Source organism: Melanerpes formicivorus, unplaced genomic scaffold, assembly GCF_026170545.1.
Source record: "Melanerpes formicivorus ecotype bairdi unplaced genomic scaffold, bMelFor1.0.p_v2 SCAF_70, whole genome shotgun sequence".
NCBI classification, from domain to species: Eukaryota; Metazoa; Chordata; class Aves; order Piciformes; family Picidae; genus Melanerpes; species Melanerpes formicivorus.
Window position 1 is genome coordinate 2,877,022 of NW_027142422.1, and position 17,932 is coordinate 2,894,953.

At 43.8% G+C, this 17,932-nt stretch overlaps 1 protein-coding gene across 5 annotated transcripts in view; it reads right to left on the reverse strand.

The window, feature by feature from the left end:
- Positions 1–1,803: 1,803 nt before the first annotated feature.
- The window catches only part of SHROOM2 (shroom family member 2), a 109,437-nt gene continuing 93,308 nt past the window's right edge, over positions 1,804–17,932 (reverse strand). For all 5 annotated transcript variants that reach the window (XM_068163165.1, XM_068163166.1, XM_068163169.1 and 2 more), the window contains 5 exons: positions 16,614–17,369; positions 14,122–14,673; positions 13,096–13,276; positions 8,276–8,548; positions 1,804–4,573 (listed from right to left, as the gene is read on the reverse strand). In XM_068163165.1, the coding sequence (XP_068019266.1) occupies positions 4,307–4,573; positions 8,276–8,548; positions 13,096–13,276; positions 14,122–14,673; positions 16,614–17,369 (2,029 nt within the window). In that variant the 3' untranslated portion in view covers positions 1,804–4,306. The remainder of the gene's footprint in view (positions 4,574–8,275; positions 8,549–13,095; positions 13,277–14,121; positions 14,674–16,613; positions 17,370–17,932) is intronic.

The window sequence follows — 17,932 nt, forward strand, 5'->3', positions numbered from 1 at the left end:
GACACAAGGCTAACTTATCAGCAATAGACACTTCACAAAGAGCAGACAGTAGGAAATTGAAACAGATGTTGAAACTTAATTCTCAGAAAAAATCTTCATCACAGGCTCACAGGATGTTAGGAGTTGGAAGGGACCTCCAGAGATCATCAAATCCAACCCCCCTGCCGGAGCAGGAGCATAGAACCCAGCACAGGTCACACAGGAACACATACAGATGAGTCTTGAAATCCTCCAGAGAGGGGGACTCCACAAGCTCTCTGGGGAGCCTGTTCCAGTGCCCTGTGACCCTTCCAGTAAAAACTTCTTCCTCATGTTGAGGGGGAACTTCTTGTACTGTCATCAGGAGGACTTTAATTCCTCTCAGGCTTTTGGACTTTACAGGTCTATCACAGAATGGTTTGGTAAACCTCTTGTAACTATACATCCATTACCTGTTTTACAGAACATGCTCTCCATCCATAGGTTAGCAAATGACACCACCACAAGCTAATAGCTCAGGTAATGCATGCCAGACTGTGTCTTTCTCAGAACTAATATTGGCTCCTCTTATGGAAGTCACTGGGAGTGAATAAAGCCTTGTCAACAACTGCAACTTAGTACAGGGTTTAGAAAAGCCCTTCTTTGACTACCTGCATTAAAGTACAGAAACACAGATCTAGAATTCTGGAGTGGTTTCACCCTGTGACTTGTAGCATGTCAGCTTCATTTAGATACCGTTTTGCTGGAGAACTACATTAGCAGTTCAGGTATCTCTCAGTATCACACCCATGGCAGCCCCAAAAAGGCAACTGTGTCCTGGGCTACATCAAAAGAAGCATGGCCAGCATGTTGAGGGAGGTGATTCTGCCCTTCTACTCCACTCTCACAAGACCCCACCTAGAGTATTGTGACCAGCTCTGGAGCCCCCAATGCAAGAAGGACAGGGAACTGCTAGAGTGGCCCCAGAAGAGGGCCACAACAATGAACAGAGGGCTGGAGCACCTCTGCTATTGAAGACAGGTTTGTTCAGCCTGGAGATGAGAAGGCCCCAGAGAGACCTAATAGCAGCCTTTCAGTATTTGAAGGGGGGCTACAGGATAGCCAGAGAGGGAGCTGCTGTCCTGTAATATACCAAGTGCCCAGGAAATCAGACACAAAGAGTTCGGATGGGCAGAGGGACAGCCTTTTCCCAGATAGTTTCTATGCTCAAGACAATTAATTTCCAGGATAATTTATCAAACTATGAAACATTACCTGTGGTCAGCTCTACCCCAAAGTCACGCACACTTCACAGTGCTTCCCAAGAAAGCAGCAGATTCTGCAGTTAATCTAAGAAACCCCCTTTAAACTGAAATGAAACAGCTTCTGAGGGAGTCTGTTAGAGATGGAGCTTTCACAGTGATCTCTATTTGCATGAAGTCTTGCAAAAACCTGACTGCAGGTATTCTGTACAAGCTGTCAGTCTGAACACAGGGCAAAGCCAGAACAGTGCAGTTGCTCAAGGAGAATGACTCTGTACATGGTGAAAGACTGATTTATTTCATCCTCATAACACATGTTTCTTCATGTCCTCTCATACTCACACTCTTCAAATACTGACTAGACATGCACACATCTCTGGTACTTACACTGGGAACTCGAGAATGATCAATTAGTCAACATGTTAAATAACCTGTGGGAAGCTGGCAAGCTACTTCAGACCACGAGCAAACCGTCCTGGGCTTTAAAAGCTGTGGGTGCTACTGATGGGCACCACAAGACGACTAACACTGCACAGCAGAACAGGAGGTTTTGACAGTCAGAGCTGCACACAAAAACTAACCCTACATTGAAATATACAGTTTATTTCTCAAAGCCAAGCAATACATTTGTCAGTAGGTAAGTGTTACGTGGGAGGCAGGAAAACTGTACATTCTCACTCTGGGCCGAAGGATCCAAACAGTTGGAGAAACAGTGGAAGTCTTCCACTACAGAATTGTGAACAACATAGGGTGAGGAAACAGCCATCCCCAGGATGCCAAAGGCAAAACATTAGCACCAGATTTTTTCAGAAAGCAACAGTACAGCTATTTACAGATTTACATATAACATTGGGAGGCAACCATCTTCAGGCTCCTGGGGCAAGAGATTTTCAACAGCTTTAAAACAAGGAAAGGAGGGAATGGTGTCTACACAACTGCTCTGTGAAAGGGGTAATATATATATATATATGTATCTTGCATTCACAATATTGCTACCGTTCATCAGAAGGATCTAAGTCAAAGTACTGTATACAAACACGTTGCAATTATATTATTATTATTCACATTTCACATACACATTTCAGAGTAACCACAATATGTAAAGTTCTTAAAATGCCACAGATAAAACAATGCACACTTTTCTCCAAGCAAGAAGACAAGTATAATTTATTTGGGAGTTGTTTAGTTTGGGCCTTTTTATGGTTAAGGGGTAAGTTTAAGGACAAAGGGATCACTTGTCCTAGGAACATAGCAGCACTTAACTGTGAGATGCCTGACGACTACGTTTCTGAGCTAGGAGGAAGAAAATAAGGTCGTGGACAATGGCAGCTCCATTTGACCTCAACTGACACACAGTGACATAATTTCATTAACCATTTGGTCCAGGTATACAAAGTAGTGCACTATATGAGTTGGTCAACAGTCCAGTTAACATTTCCACCTGTCTGTAAGGCTGTTCCAGAACAGCTTTACTCCCCGTTTCTCCAACTTGCAAGGAATTTGTACCCCTCCAGTTCTCTTCCTGCAGAATTGAGGATTTCAGTAGGAAGGAGAGAAAATCTTTTGTGAATGCTGCCACTGCAGGGGTAATGGCAAGAATTAGTTTCTCTCTCTCTTCTCAACACTTAACTACTTGTATTTTCAAGTTGCTTAGCTACAGATATCAGCCTTGAAAATGGCTTCTTGCTGGGCAACCTCTTTGCCGAGAGAGAGAGAGATGTTTTCCCTACTATGATATAAATGGCATATGCACAAAGTCATTCAAGACTTCCCTTTGCCTGCAAAACTTTAACACAGAACTTGACATTTAGAGACTACAGAATCTCTCTGTAGGTATCTGATCAAGTCAACTTATTGCTGCACTAAGACAGCTCTGTTTAGAGCTACTGGAAATCATGTTATAAAGTCCATGGCAGTATTATGAGAACACAACCAGCAGTCCGATACTGTGAACTAGCATCCTCTCATCTAGCATTGTGCAGGGGAAACACACAAGCAAAACCCACTTATGTTCACAGTTACAAAGCAGAGCTATACTATTTACATGGCAGAAGTGTTTACATTGCATTTGGTAGTCTGAGAAAGCAGAAAGAACAAACAGCGTCACGTAGGTCAGCTTCAGCATAACTTGTCTGTCTGTATAAAGCCATCACAACCTTCAGCAATCAGAAGGAAAACAGAAGCAGTGTCCTTAGCCTAAATTTATTTTCATAAAGTGTAGCAAGTTTGGGGGAAGGAGAATAAAAACATGCACAAAAAGCATAAGAAAAAGCAAAAGAGCCTTCTAAATAATTTAGCTGATAAAGATTTTGAACAAAGTCAGCCTAGTACTTCTAGCCTTGGTAAAGAAAATCACTTTCATTGCAGCAAGAGGGTGTACAAATATGTCCTGCAAAAACAATGTTAAAAAAACTCTTCTGCAAGGCAGCCATTAGGTGATTTGCAAGGTGGTTTAATAAGTGTTCAACTGAGACTGATCTTAAAGTTGTGTTCTGCAAGGGGAAAGTGCCATCCTATATACAATACTACAACAAATGTCTGATGCCACAGGATCAGAGTGACACTACATTTCAGCAATCTGAATGTATTAGCTGTAAGATGCACGTTTCCCCTATTGAATGTGTCTTGAAAAAAGAAAAGATAAAAAAGCAAGCCACTAAATTTAGAGCTTCTAAATTTGTGTGCATTCATGAATTGCTGCTGGGTTTCCCAGCAGTCTGTACAACAGCCGAACATAAAGTACACAGCCTAACCTAAAAACATGGTTTGCATGCACAACTGCAACAGACTTCCAACATACAGAGCAGAAAGGTGAAGAGTTTATCCTTTTCTGTGGAGTTTTCTCTGAGGTAAGCAATGAGAAACAGCTGCAGAGTCCAGCAATAGCAATGTGGTCTAAAAAATTAAATAGGTCCTCCCGAAACGAGAGAGAGCATTATTGCTGCTGTGAGAGCTGGCTTTCCCTTGTGCACTTGTTTCTCTAGCAGACCCTCAGATAAGCTAAGATTTTCATTTGTATACTTGGAAGCTCCCTCGATCCGTTCCTCCTTTCCCACTTTCCACATCCTTGGTCAAACTCCTTCCTCTTATTTGAGCCGCTCGGGTTGGAGGCTATCAGTCAGACACTTCAGTTGCTCTTCCCCCAGCTTGATTTTGTCCTCAAGCTCTCGTTGCTCAATGATGAGGGCTGACTTCATTTTCACAAAGTGCTCATAATCTGCTAAGTTCTCCTCACTCAGGTAGTTTGCCAAAATGTCAAAGACGATGCGCTCTCGACGGTCCAGGTTTTCCTTCAGCTCCTTTGCATCTTCGTGTTGCTGGGTCAGCAGCTTCTGCTTGTCTACCAACGTCCGCTTGGAAGAAAAGAGAAACAGTGAAAAATTCAGTGGCTTCACCAGGTTGGGACAACAGATTCACTGTTTAAAGCTCAAGTCTATTTTATCTGCAGTGACAGAAGCTTTCCTGAATACTTGAGATGTGGAATAAGTTAGCTTCTTAATGTTTATTCTCAGGCATAAGTCTAGTGACTCTATGAAAGGTGCACCATTATTTTCCATTGGCCTCGAGAGCAAAGGCTACTTCAAAGGCTACTTTACTATTTAACAGCTCAAAATAGTTACATCAAATACAGTTGCCTTTGAGAAACATCCAAGTTGTCCAAAGTAAGACTTCAACCAGCAACATCTTACATCTTTAGTGCACAGCACCAAACTTTCACACTGAAACAGCTGTGGTTAGAGAACTCAGAAACAGACTAATTAAGGGAGCAATTTGTTCCCACATAGCTCCTGACACTGCAGCACTTCACATTGCTGCTGCAATCTGCACAGCTTCTCCATCAGATGTCAAGTCTGTGGTTTTAAGACATGAGCAAGAGCTGAGGTAAGACAACAGGAGGTAAGAAAAGGTGAAAATGTGCATCACTTCACAAACCGTCTGTGAGCTTTCCACTTCCCTCACAAGAGACAAAACAGGGAAAAGGGAGGTTGAATGGACAAACACAAAGAAAGAGGATAGGAGCTCTATCCCATCCACATATATGAATGAGCATGAAGGGAGAGGGACATCTCATCCAGCTTCACCTGTCTCCACAGCACAGGCACACCTGAATCACTCAGCTACACTCTTTTAGCAATATATGGAAAGAAAGAGGAATATTCTTAACCTATTTCATGTCTGCTTGGCAGTGATTGTCGTCTTCTTCCATGACAGAGCATGGCTGGCCTGCTCAGATGTCAAGAATGCCTGTACAGACTTCTGAACTTCATCAAAAAGTGCCCCTAAGAGGTACCACTCCAGATTTTTCACCTTTTCTCCAGAGAGGAGCTCTCTTTGAGAACCTGTGGTTTCAAATGAAACAGTCTCTTCAAATAAATGGCTCCTCTTTTCTCTCTTTTTTTTCCATTTGAACTTCATGTTAAATCACACATGCTGTAATAAATCTTAGGGATTTACAGAGGAGTGGTTTTGTGGACTGCTTCAAGAGGGAAGTATGAGACAAAGGGGGATACAAACGAGCAAGCTTTAACAGACCTGTCAGAGCTGCACACATATGCTGTGCTGCTGCTTTTTCTATAGACTGCACAAAGCTCAGAGGGTGAAACACTTTCAGACTTGTGCTTCAAATACACGGCCCTAGATTAACTCAGGATTCAAGACAGCTATGCAAGACAAGCCACAGAAATCACACAAGAGTAGAAAACTCACAGTTTAATCTCCCTTTGGGCTTATGCCCCTGCAAGTTGTGAGCAGAACTGTCTGCTGCAAAAGATGGAAGTACTGTTCTCCTATATTCACCAGGGGAACTAGCAGACAAGCCCAAACTCAGGAGCATGGCTAGACCACTCCCCAGGACAGCCTTACAGCTTGTGTGTACACTGAGCAGCAACAGCAGCAGGATCTGATGAACACAAGAGGGCATATTACCAGCTAGCTGGTCAGCCAGTTGGTTAGCTGCCTAATCTTGGGATGAAATGGCTCTGTTTGCCAAGCTATTTACTATTGTGGAAGGAAGGATGATGGTAGCTATTTCAGATGAAGCCCCATTCAGCAGCTGAAGTTGAAATACCTGATACTGCTCCTTTTGCTGCCCAGGGAGGTGGTGGAGTCACTGTCCCTGGAGGTGTTTGAAAAGGCATTGGATGTGGCACTTGAAGCCATGGTTTAGTTAGCCATGAGGTGTTGGGTGCCAGGTTGGACTTGATGATCTCTGAGGTATTTTCCAACCTTGTTGATTCTATGATTGTGGCAAAAGAGCATCTAATAGAATATTCAGCAGTATTGATATGCCTGCTGACAGACTATTTAGAAAGTCTGCTGTGCTGCTGCTAGAAAGTGGAAAACTATCAGACTAAGGTTTGTTAGACAACATCAGCTTAAAAAAAAATTGGAAGAATAAGTGCTCATCAAGGATATGATCCCCAGGGATGGAAGCAGTCTTCCCAGTTGTATTTATATGGTACACTAATAGTACAGCAAATATCATCATGTGACCTACAAAATATCAAAGGACAACCCGAAAAGCCACACAGGGTAGTCCCAGCTCAAAGAAATGCACTTGTAACCCCCTCTGCATTGTGCTTATAGCAAAGTGCCTGCAGACTTGCTTCATCTGAGAAGCATCACTGACCCAAGACTCTGGTGTCAGTGCATGAGAAGATGAATGGGGATTACAGTACGCCAGGGCTTTCTAAATTTGACAGCAGAGCACACAGTCTCTGACTGCCCTCACTACACAACTTACTGACCTTCCTTTTCCACACCTAGCCAACAGGCTATGTTTATCACAGCTCTCAGACTGTGTTTCCTATATGCTCACATCACCTGGAGCTCCTTCCCCATCTTTGGGCCCATTAGGCAACTGCAACCACAGTTAGAAAAAGCAATTCTAAAGAAGGATTAAATATCTTTGTTTCAGCAGCTTTGATCTGTCCCCAGATAAGCTGTCAAACACCTTCCCATCACCTCAGAGATGGGTCTGGATAGCCATTAAGCAGTATGTTTGGCAGCAGCTGGGGCCAACAGCAAAAACACAGCTTCAGACCAGCCCCAGCACTTGCTCGTTCCTCTTAGTGAGGCGATGGAGCACGCTGAAGAAACACAGCATGGATCCACAGCCCGTGGAACAAAAGAAATCCTGTTATGATACTTAGGTGGACTGCTGGCATTGCAGCCCAGAGCTGCAAGCTGAAAATCCCACTTGACATTCACTGAACTGCAGGCACTAAGCTCACCTGACACTCGTGCCCCGCTCTCCCTCCCCATGTGTTCTATCCATTGTTTTGCACATTTACATCTCTCTTTTGGCACTGATCTGCATCACTCAGTATCATTCCCAGCTAAGGCCCAGTGCAGTTTGAAGCTAAACAAAGTGCTGCCAGCAGACGTGGGATCCAACAGGTAAGAGCACCCTGAATGCTCCTGAAATTCTCCCATCTGCTGAGATTCCTCCACAGCACTGCTGGGCTATTCTGCTTGGGTAAATATAAAGTATGTTTTCTAGTGAAAAACTGGCTTTTGCAAAGCCTCCCTCCTGCCCACCCCCTCCTTGTTTGTAAGGCTTGTCCTGTCATTTCTGGCTCTTGCTCCTCATTAGGCATTGTGGAGGAAGCTGCAGATGAGAAAATATTTTCCTTGTAACAAACCTATAGATTTTTATCAGGATCCTTGTAGAGTGTAAGACTTCTGTGAGACTTCTGCATTAGGAAGTGACACTCCTTTTCCCATACTGAACTGCTGGAATATTTTTGTCTGCCTCCTTTATATGCTATCAGTGCTTCCCCCTTTTCTTTCAGCTTTTGCTAAGGAGTCTGTTTTCTGGCATGTTTCACCCCAGAACACCACAATTCCCTCCCCAAGCTCCTTGCAGTTCAAGTATTCCAAGCAAAAGCAAAACAAAGAGAAATGTTTTAAGAAACCTGCAGAGAAAGGCTTTATGAGATTTATCCATTCAGTATCCCTGGTCTTTACCTCCACAATTCAGATAAACAAAACCAAGCAAAAGCCTCCACAGCAGTTCCACGACATGGAGGGATACTATTATTGGCCTTTCTCACCCGTTCTTCTGGAGAGGTGTTTTCATCCAGGTTGTTAAGAGCATTTTCCACCCGGGCCAGACGGCCTGACAGTGACAGCAGGAGGTTGACCACTTTGTCGAGGTCACCAATAAACATCTTGAATTTGTCAAACTCATTTGGTTTGCAGACTTCTTTCACAATGGCCTCTACCTCCTCCCCCAATATATTGTTGGCTTGGATGTCTTCCAGAAGTGTCTCCCGTGCTTCCCTCAGCACCTGCAGCTTCCTACTAATGCTGTCAATTAGTTCTTGCTGTAGAAGATAAAAGGGATGAGAATTTATTAGTACTACTGCATTTTCCCCCACTTCTCAAAGTCATGTCAGAAACAGAGCACTTCAAGACACTGGCACTCCCATGTGGTTTTGACAATGAGTGCATTACAAATAAATATATGGGGAAGTATATGTCTAAGATCTATACCACTAGATTCAAAGGATTGGAATGTAGGTCCTCAGTGTCCAGCTTGAGACCTGTGTTACAGTAATTTACCTTCGTGGCAAAAGATTAATAACTGTCACCATGCCCCACACCCCTCCCAACAAACACTCCTGCTTCCTCTTTGAACAGCTTCAAAGCCTGCTATGGAAGAGCATAAAGAACAGCACATCCTTCTCTCTAAATACCAGGCCCATAATGCCCTTCTGAAAAGCTATGCTTAGGAAGATAAACAGTAGCAGGAGAACAATCCCGTCCTTTCCACATGACGCAGTTAAAACTAGGGCACGAGTCGAGCTTTTTCTTCCTTTCTGCATAATATTAGCATCCCTCCAATAGCAATCCTTCCACTCTCAGAAAATCTTAGCATTAACAGTGCCTTACAACATTTCCATGGGGAATCGTAATCCCTGTGGCACAGAACAGGGAAGAAAATTACTTCTGTACTGTATAAAGCAGCCCTGTGTGAAGCTGTGCAAAGTGGCTCTGTCGAAGGAGCAAACAAGCGCCTTGGCTGTCACTGTGCTATGCCAAGTGAATATCCCATCCCACCTGCACTTTTGCGGGGTTTCTTTAGTGAAAACACCCAGGTGCACATGCCCTGGTGCATCAGGTGCATCAGCAGCAGAGCCAGACCAAGGGCCCAGGTCTCCCCCCTCAATGACCTGTGTTCCATACGTGCTGCCCGGCTGCCCCTGTGCCTTTGGTATTTCTGAGGTATCCATTAGCTTTTACTTGTGCTCAAGGGCTGGGAGTCAGTTCAGGTAGTCATCTACTCTAATATGAGATCAATCACACCCTGAAAATGGCTTATTCATTTACATACAGGTGCCTGATTTGTACTCAGCTAATTTCAGGTATGAACATTTTCCAGAGCGCTCTCTAAACACACACTGAGTGTGATTTCCAAATGACAACTACAAGATGTCACACTACCTCTTCCACTTTTTTTTCTCAATTACTCACAACATTCTTCAGGAACCCTTCCTAAATGCAAGTCTGATTACAAGCCTTCATGATTAGTGACAACCATGCCGACAGCAGCTACTGTTCTCAGACACCACTGAAGAGTCACTGCCGACTTATTCTGGGAACAGAATAAACCCAAGCCCAAACACAAGCCTGCCATCTTAAAAAAGCAGCTACACCCTGACAAAGTACCAGCCTTTTGGAAAGTAGAAATTTAACACAGGGATTATCTGAGCTGGTTTTCTCCTTTTTTGTTTTAATATACTCAGGCCAGGTTAATCTGGATTTGGGTTATCTGTCGGTCTGGATGCCCCAAAGATTAAGGTAGTAAGCAGTTCTACAGATGCCTGCTTTACTGACTGATTAATCTGCAGGATTTGATTTTTCCCCCTTCTCTAAATGCAAATGCAGTTTGATTTGGATTATGTAGGTCACAGTGCTACACTCTCAATTCCCTCAGATGACATGCACAAACAAAATGCTGCTGTTTCACCACCCAATACCCAACAGGATACTGTTGTGCTTAATGTTACTACCTCAAGTATTTCACTTCTGCAGCTGTGCTGCGCCTTTCACTAATGAAAATCCCAACAAACACACGTGTGTGCTCGACCCTTACCTGTCTGGTCTGACAACCCAGATCAGCCTGCTCAAAATTTCTTTAAAACATTTCTTTAGAAAGCCACTTTCCCAGAGGCATCCTATTTAGCTGTCCCCAAGCAGCCAGAGCTAGTCTTTTCTAAAGGACTGCTGTTTACAGGTGAAAAGGCTTTATGTATTGGCCTCTCTAGGACTTTCATATATATTAAGAATTAGGTTATGAACACTGATTGCTTCCTCTCCAGATGAAGCAGCCTTTGGATGCAGCAACTGTGAGCTCACTACAGGCTTTTGCTAAGCAGCAGACAATCTGTGTCAGTATCTACTAGCCAGAGAGCTCCCATCTACATCTTGAAATGATGAATAATTTATAGCTGTGAGTGCTGCACTAGCAAACAATAAAGCCTTGACTTTTTCCCAGTAATCTGACTAGCAACACAGAAAGAGCTCAGCAGGGTACTGCTCAGGTGGGTTCACTGCTTGGCATGCTTTACATCAACTGTGCTGCTCTCAGCTCAGCAGCCCATTTCACGTGAAGCTCAGGCCTAAAAGCAGAAGAAAATTGGTATTCTTTGGTTATTTTTATACTCTCCAGGAGCTGGTGAAACCTTCCTAAAGGAAAAGGGGGAAATTCCTACTCAGGCACACATGGATTTTGCTTACTACAAAATCATTCTTGTAGCATCTTCAACATCTGTTCCATATTCTATAATTGTTTCAAACCTACATTAAACTCAGCACATGAGACACATTCAACTCCTGCTGGCTGGGAATATAAAGAGATTCCAAATTAAAAAATGAACCAAAATTAACATCTCTATGAAATTCCTACACTTATTCAAATGGGGGGAAAAAGCACCATGCATTCCCAGTTTGCAGAGCAGAGAACGACAGTGAGTACCATTACTCCACAGTGGCCTGCAATTACATCTCATAAGAGAATTGGCAGGTTTCTAGGGATCAAGGAACAGGTTCTGGGCACATGCCTCCCTCCCCTGAGGTAACTGAAGTCACAAAATGTGCTATTATCTGTTCTAGCTGTTTTATAAAGATGCCTTGACCCACTTACCACAAGCTTTGTATGTTTTTGACAAGATCCAAGATGAAAGCCCACTGAACTGAGTACTCTCATCCTACCACACATGGAGGAGCAGAGAGAGAAGTAAGCAGCAGTATGTGTGTATATTCAAATGTATATATTCATATGTATATTCAAAGGAGAAGACAGGGGACCTCTGCTAGAAGCTCTTCCTATCTTGCATGGCTAGTGGCATTATACTGGAGCTGGGGGGATGTAGGGAGGTGTATGTAAAGGGTGAACATGATTTTGCTGTTAACAGCAACACAAATAAATGGCACTTCTGCTTATAAAAGTCTGATGGGCAAACAACTAAGGTTTCATTTTAACATGCCTCCATACATACTTTCCATAATCAATGGAAAGGAAACCAGTTCTAGCAAGAATAATGGACGTGAGCATCATGTGTGGCACCATTGTTCAAAATGCAGTGAAATCCTTAATTTGTCTGTGTAGTGCAGCTGTTGGATTCAGTGGCTGGCTGGTGCAAGGGTAAGAGCAGCTCTCCTGCTGCAACCACACTACGCCCCCAGCACTGCACACTGTATTGACTGAGCAATGCAGTGGGGGCACAGGGGAGGAGGGGAGGCTGAGGGAGATGAAAAAACAAAACAGAGCTGTAACAGAAAACACTACAGCCCCCTTAAATGCACTGGCATCCATGCCTGCACTGACCCAGAGGTGGGAAGCTCTCCTCAGTGACTAAATATATTGCTAATATTTAATAAGAAGACATTTCTCTGGGACTGGATTACCAAATTCACCCTGGGAGTAAATCGTTAAGCAGAGGGTCGGCTTCAACGGTAAAGATTTGCACACCACTGCATTACTAAGCTTAGATAAACAGTTCAACTACATCTGTTTAACTGATCAAACAGACCATTTCCTCCAACTTATCTGTACTGGGAACTATGATTTTATTGTGCCAAATCACTGATGAGATGAGTGCAGTGATTTTAACACGGGACAACACTTTCTTAAACCACAGAAACATCACCCAATCTTCATTTTAACACCAAGATGATTGTGTTGTCCATAGACCAAAAATAAACAACAAAGGATGGGGCTGAAGAAGAGTAGACTGCCTCCCTTGCCATGCATACTTTCCACTGACTCCACCAAGCTGATTAGCTGTCTCCCACCACTGTTATTAATCTGAGAGATAGGAGAAGTAGGGGGCAAAGTAGTTTGTTGCCCAAGAAAGTAACAAGTGGGGAAAAAACAGTGGAGAGGAAAAAACACAGAGAGAGGAAGAAACCCAGCTGTGAACAAGGGTGTGTCTGTGTGTTCCTTCTCTCTCAGGACAAACCTAAACTTCAAAACCATAGAGCAACTAAAACTTCCACCAGTTACAGCGAGATATAGAAGCACTACTGCTTCTTTGTAATAGCAACTGAGAGAAATACATTGAAAGTTCAGAAAGGAAAACAGCATTTGAAAATGACCTCCCCAAAACATCCCCTCTTGAGACCTTCCAAAAGATGCACTAAGCTGAAAAAGCACCTGATATGAAGGCCCTAAATGCACAGGTGGAGGCTCAACACACACCACCCTCTCACTTCCCCCAGAATATCACCCCAAATCCATGCTGTTTTCCCAAGTGATCTTATACACCTAGCAGGCCTTGTGTTTAGAGGTGTTTAACGAACAAATTCATGGTTAACGAAGTGCATGCAACTGAGAGAGTCCCAGCACACTCTAGGAAATGTCTTTTACCTTCTTTTCTGATAAGTCATGATCCAGCTCATCTTCAGAATCATCCTCACTCTGCTGTTGTTGCTGCTGCTCCTGCATGTCCTTCATTTTAATAAGCAGCTCTGCCTTTGGTGCAGATGTGCTGTAGTAAGTGGAGTTGGTTGTCAAGGAGATGGCAGATGGCACACTCTGCTCCTCTTTCCTGGTAGGAAGTCAAAACTTTTATTAGCTGCCCTGACACTCTAATCACTGACAAGAAAGGACAATCTTTTAGATTCTTCCACCAAGCAAGCAAGCAGTTCAACAGAAAGCCATCAGCTTTGTAATCAGGATAAATAAATACCGATTATGAGGGAATTTTGTATGAACTCAGCACACAGCCACCAAAAGCTGAAGCTGAAGCAGTGCAGGAGACCCTCATAACTGCAATGGACCTAAGATACTTCACGCCAAAACAAAATGTGAAGTTGCATTTTATTAATGTGCAAGACCTTGGTGCCACAGAGACTATCCTTTCCAACTGCCTTATTTAGAATACTGCCATGTATTTACCTTTTTCATCCTGGAATTGCACATGACATTCTCAAGAAGGCAGCAGCTTAATTGGAAAGCTCATACCAAGGAAACAGACGACCAAAGACCATCAACACATCTGAAATGTAATAGCCTTTAAATCTTTTCTTTCTTTCTTCAGGTCCAGGAATTTTTTCATGCTCACTTCAAGTTATCCTCACAAATGTTCATCACTTCAAAAGGTTAAAATTCTGTTCCTTCTCTACCCACTTACCAGACTGGATGATCTTGGTAACATATCCAATCACTATGAAATGGGAGGAGTTAATTTTTCCTTAGTTCTACACTGTTCTTTTTCTGTCAGTAATGGTACCATCACAGTGCTATGCTTGACAGCTATTCTAATGGAAAAGTCTTAGAAGAGCCCCAAGCCTCAACAGCAGGAAGACCCTTACCTTCAGCCCTCTGGGAGTACTGACACAGTTTGCATAGCAGCTTACAAGGAATTACTGGCCTACAGAAAGGAATACTTACTTCTCCTCCGAAATTTTTGGAGAAGGAACTTTTGGCAGGAGCTTCCTGCGCTGCTGAGCTTCTTCTAAGAGGTGCTCATCTTTAGGGAATATACCAACCATTAGATCCATTGTTGTCTTTATTTTCACATTAGGATCTAGTATGTCTGCTAGAGATTTATCTCTTCCCACAATCTCTCTTGCTAGTTCCTCTGATTTCCAGTCTTCTAGGGTCTTCTCTTTGGCCTTTACATAGCTGACTGCTGGTGTGGCAGCGCTGCTGTCCTTCAGGTTGCTCCCAGGTTCTTCAGCTGGTTGAGGGTCAGCTGGTTTGGTTCTGGCTTCTGGCTCTGGCTCTACACCTTGCCTGGTGTAAGCACAGAATCGTGAATAGGATTGCTCAGAAGTGCTGAGTGTTTTAATTTGGTCCTTTTCCAGACCACTGGGTAAAGCGGGAGGCTCCATGGTACTGGCCAGACTTTGCCGGCTCTCCTTCTCTGCGCTGCTCTCAGAATGGACTATCTTGATGGGAACCATCTTCACCGTGGTATTGTTGTCAATAATCCTCTCAATTCTGGAAAATAAGGAAAAATCATCTTTAGGAATGGAGGAACCTTGCACCTCAATTCTTATCTGCAGATTAGAAGGAAAGGCCAAATGTAGGTAAGATACCTAGGTCATGGCATACCCCTGCACCGTATCTCAGACTCTACACCCACGAGTTTTCTTTTCTGGTCACACATGTTAAACGGTGTGAGCTCATTTTCCAGTAATGCTAACATCAGGCTTGCACACGCTCACAGCACAGGGTCTCTGTTGGTCTCCATGAACGTGAAGGTTCAATCTCAGCAGCCAGGCCCCAGATTTGAAACAGTGACGCTGACCTGCATTTTAACCCCTTTGTTGACACACACATGAAAGCAAGCGTGCCTTGAGCTCAACCATACAGATCCAATGGTGGTCTCAGCTTGTGCTCTGACAGGCAGCTTGGCTGCCTGGGGAGTTTGTGATGCCCTCAAATCAATCCCCAGCTCTTCCAAGGGAAGAAACAACAGACCCGATGGAAGCATCCTGCAGGCTGGGCCTTTGCTGAGCTACAAACCCAACAACAATCAGACATGGAAACTCTGGAAATCCTTCAACATTTATGTCTGGTTGGTTTGTTGGTTTTTTAAGTATCTATCTGTAAAATGTCACAAAAAACAAACATTTCATAAACAAATTTCACCATACTGTCCTAGTTTTGTACTTTAAGAAGAAAAAAAACAGCTACTGAAGACGACAACACATAATTCTGGATACTGCTTTTCAGGGTCACTAAGGGATGCTTACAGCAGAAATTATGTACTGCAAGAGCACAAAGGGCCACCTTGGACATGCAGCAAAGCAAACTATTTAAAGAGGAGGCTAACTTAGATCTTTAAATTGGACAATAACATGTTAAATAACATCACTGAAACATCTGTACTGTATGCAAACCATACGAGAAACTGAAGTCTGGTTCAGTGGTTTAGAGTTTGCAGAAAGTTAAAAATTATTGCCATAATGTGGGTTTGGAAGCTCTACAGCAACTAAAGGAACATTGCCTACTAGCTAAAATATTTGGTTTCATCTGGCTGGGTCGCTTGCTGCCTTTCAGAAGTGAGCAAGACACAATATGGCTCTTTTCCTCCAAGTGTGGGTGTGCCACTTTCCTTAAAAATAAACCTACACATTATTGTACTGCACTTCACCTTCAACAGGAATAACAAAAGCTCTTTGGCTTCACATGTTCGTAAGTTGTATCTTACATTTTAATGGCATATTTGCTTCTGAATGAATGTTCAACCTCCCAATAGGTACTGGCTTGCCTCAAGTGCTCTGCAGACATACTTAACATCTTTACTGATGATCTTGATGAAGACAGAGTGTGTAATCAGTAAGTTGATGACACCAAGTTAGGTGGGAGTGCTGATCTGCACCAGGGAGACTTGGATACATTGGATCCATGGGCCAACATTAACGGGTTGAGCTCCATCAGGCCCAAATGCCAGGTGCTGCGCTTGGGTCACAGCCACATGGGGAATTGTAGCTGGAAAGCTGTCTGGCAGAAAGGGACCTGGGGACTCTAGCCAACAAGCAACTGAATATGAGCAATCAGTGTGCCCAGGTGGCAAAGAAAGCCAAAGGCATCCTGGCTGGGATCAGAAATGCTGTGTCCAGCAGGAGCAGGGAGGGGATTGTCCCCTGGGACTCAGCTCTGGGGAGGCCACACCTCGAGCACTGTGCTCAGTTTTGGGCACCTGCCAGCTGTAACACCTGAACAGCTTCAGCAAACTAAGAGAAACCACAGATCAGCTGAAGGACTCCAATGGTATCAATTACAAGTCTTAGGTCTCTTTAGGACATGCTTGGACAGCTCATGACTAATGAACCTGAAGGATGTGCTTTCACTAAAGAAAATGAATAAATCATTAATAAGCTGTAACCGGGCAAAAAGTGTTAATAAAATAGTCAAGGAGTTACATCTAGTACCTGGCTGGGTTCTCATCCTGTACAGACACAGGAGGCTTATCAGTGAGCTTCTGTGGTGCAAACTGAGGAGAAGGGGACCTCGATGTCTCCATGCCAGCTTTGTGAAGATGCCGGTATTTGGTATTCACAGAATCAGACCTAAGGTGCAATTTCTCTTCTAAGTGCTGACAAACATTCTCTGTGGAGGATGCTTGCTGGAGCTGCTGTGGATGAGCACTCTTCACTTTGCCATTGAAAGCTGCAGGACTCTGACACAGAGAGGAGTGACTGGCTAACACTTCAGCAGAGCTGGGGGATGAGGACAGAAAGGGCTGGCTGGGCACCGCTAGCAGAGATTCAGAGGAGGTGCCAAGCAATGGTGCAGAGTTATCTGGTCGCCTGTATTTGTCTCTTTTAGGTGGGGGTGGCCTCTGAGGAGCAGGTCCACGCTTCTTGTTAAGCAGTACTGCCTCGATCCTGTGGTTTTCCTCTCCTTTGCCACGAGACGGACAGGAGTGGTTCTCATTCAGGTTCTGTGGCTCTGAGCAAGGGAGATGAGGCAGGCTGCAGTCCCTGCTCTTCTCGTTCACGTTTTCCTGCGAGTATCGGTAATCACTAGGCAATGTCCCAGACCTCCCCCGCGTCTCCTGAGGCAGAACTGCAGGCTCTTGTGTATGCAAAGGTCTGACAGATGCCTTCCACTTGTGGTCTAAATTCAAGTCCAGCTGATCCCTCTTCTCCCGTGGGTTTTCCCTTAGGGCCCCTGTGTCAGCTTTCCTGGAGAGAAGAACACTTCGTTAGCATGCTGCTGATTTATTTCCTTCAGTGTGAGGCCACAGCACTGATCTGGGAAGCATAAACACCGAGATCACATCCAGTATTTTACACCAACTCCTCCAATCTATGGTAACAGTCCATCACAAAAACATCCTCTCACATATGGGCACACATGGTGCACCTAATCTAATGTGACTAGTTAAAGCATAATGTCAAGCTAAATTAGGGTATGGAGCACCACAAAATGCGACACAGGCTCCCTGTATCCCAAGGCAGTGCGGTGTGCACAGCCTAGTTAAGTGCACTGATGTACACAGCAAAGTCAAAGGTGTAAATGTAGTTAGAAAACTGTTTCAAGAAGAGGAACCTTAATACTTTAGCTTTCCTCTTGCCTCAGAGTCAGTAACAACATGCAGAAAACAAGTTTCTTCTCCACGTGCAAAGTCAATACTTCAGGACCATTGTAAATGTGGACTGAACACCATGAATGCTTAATTAGGAGTCTGTAGTTTGAACTTTTCAATAACTAGTGAAAAATTAAATGAGTGCAAATAAAAATGTTT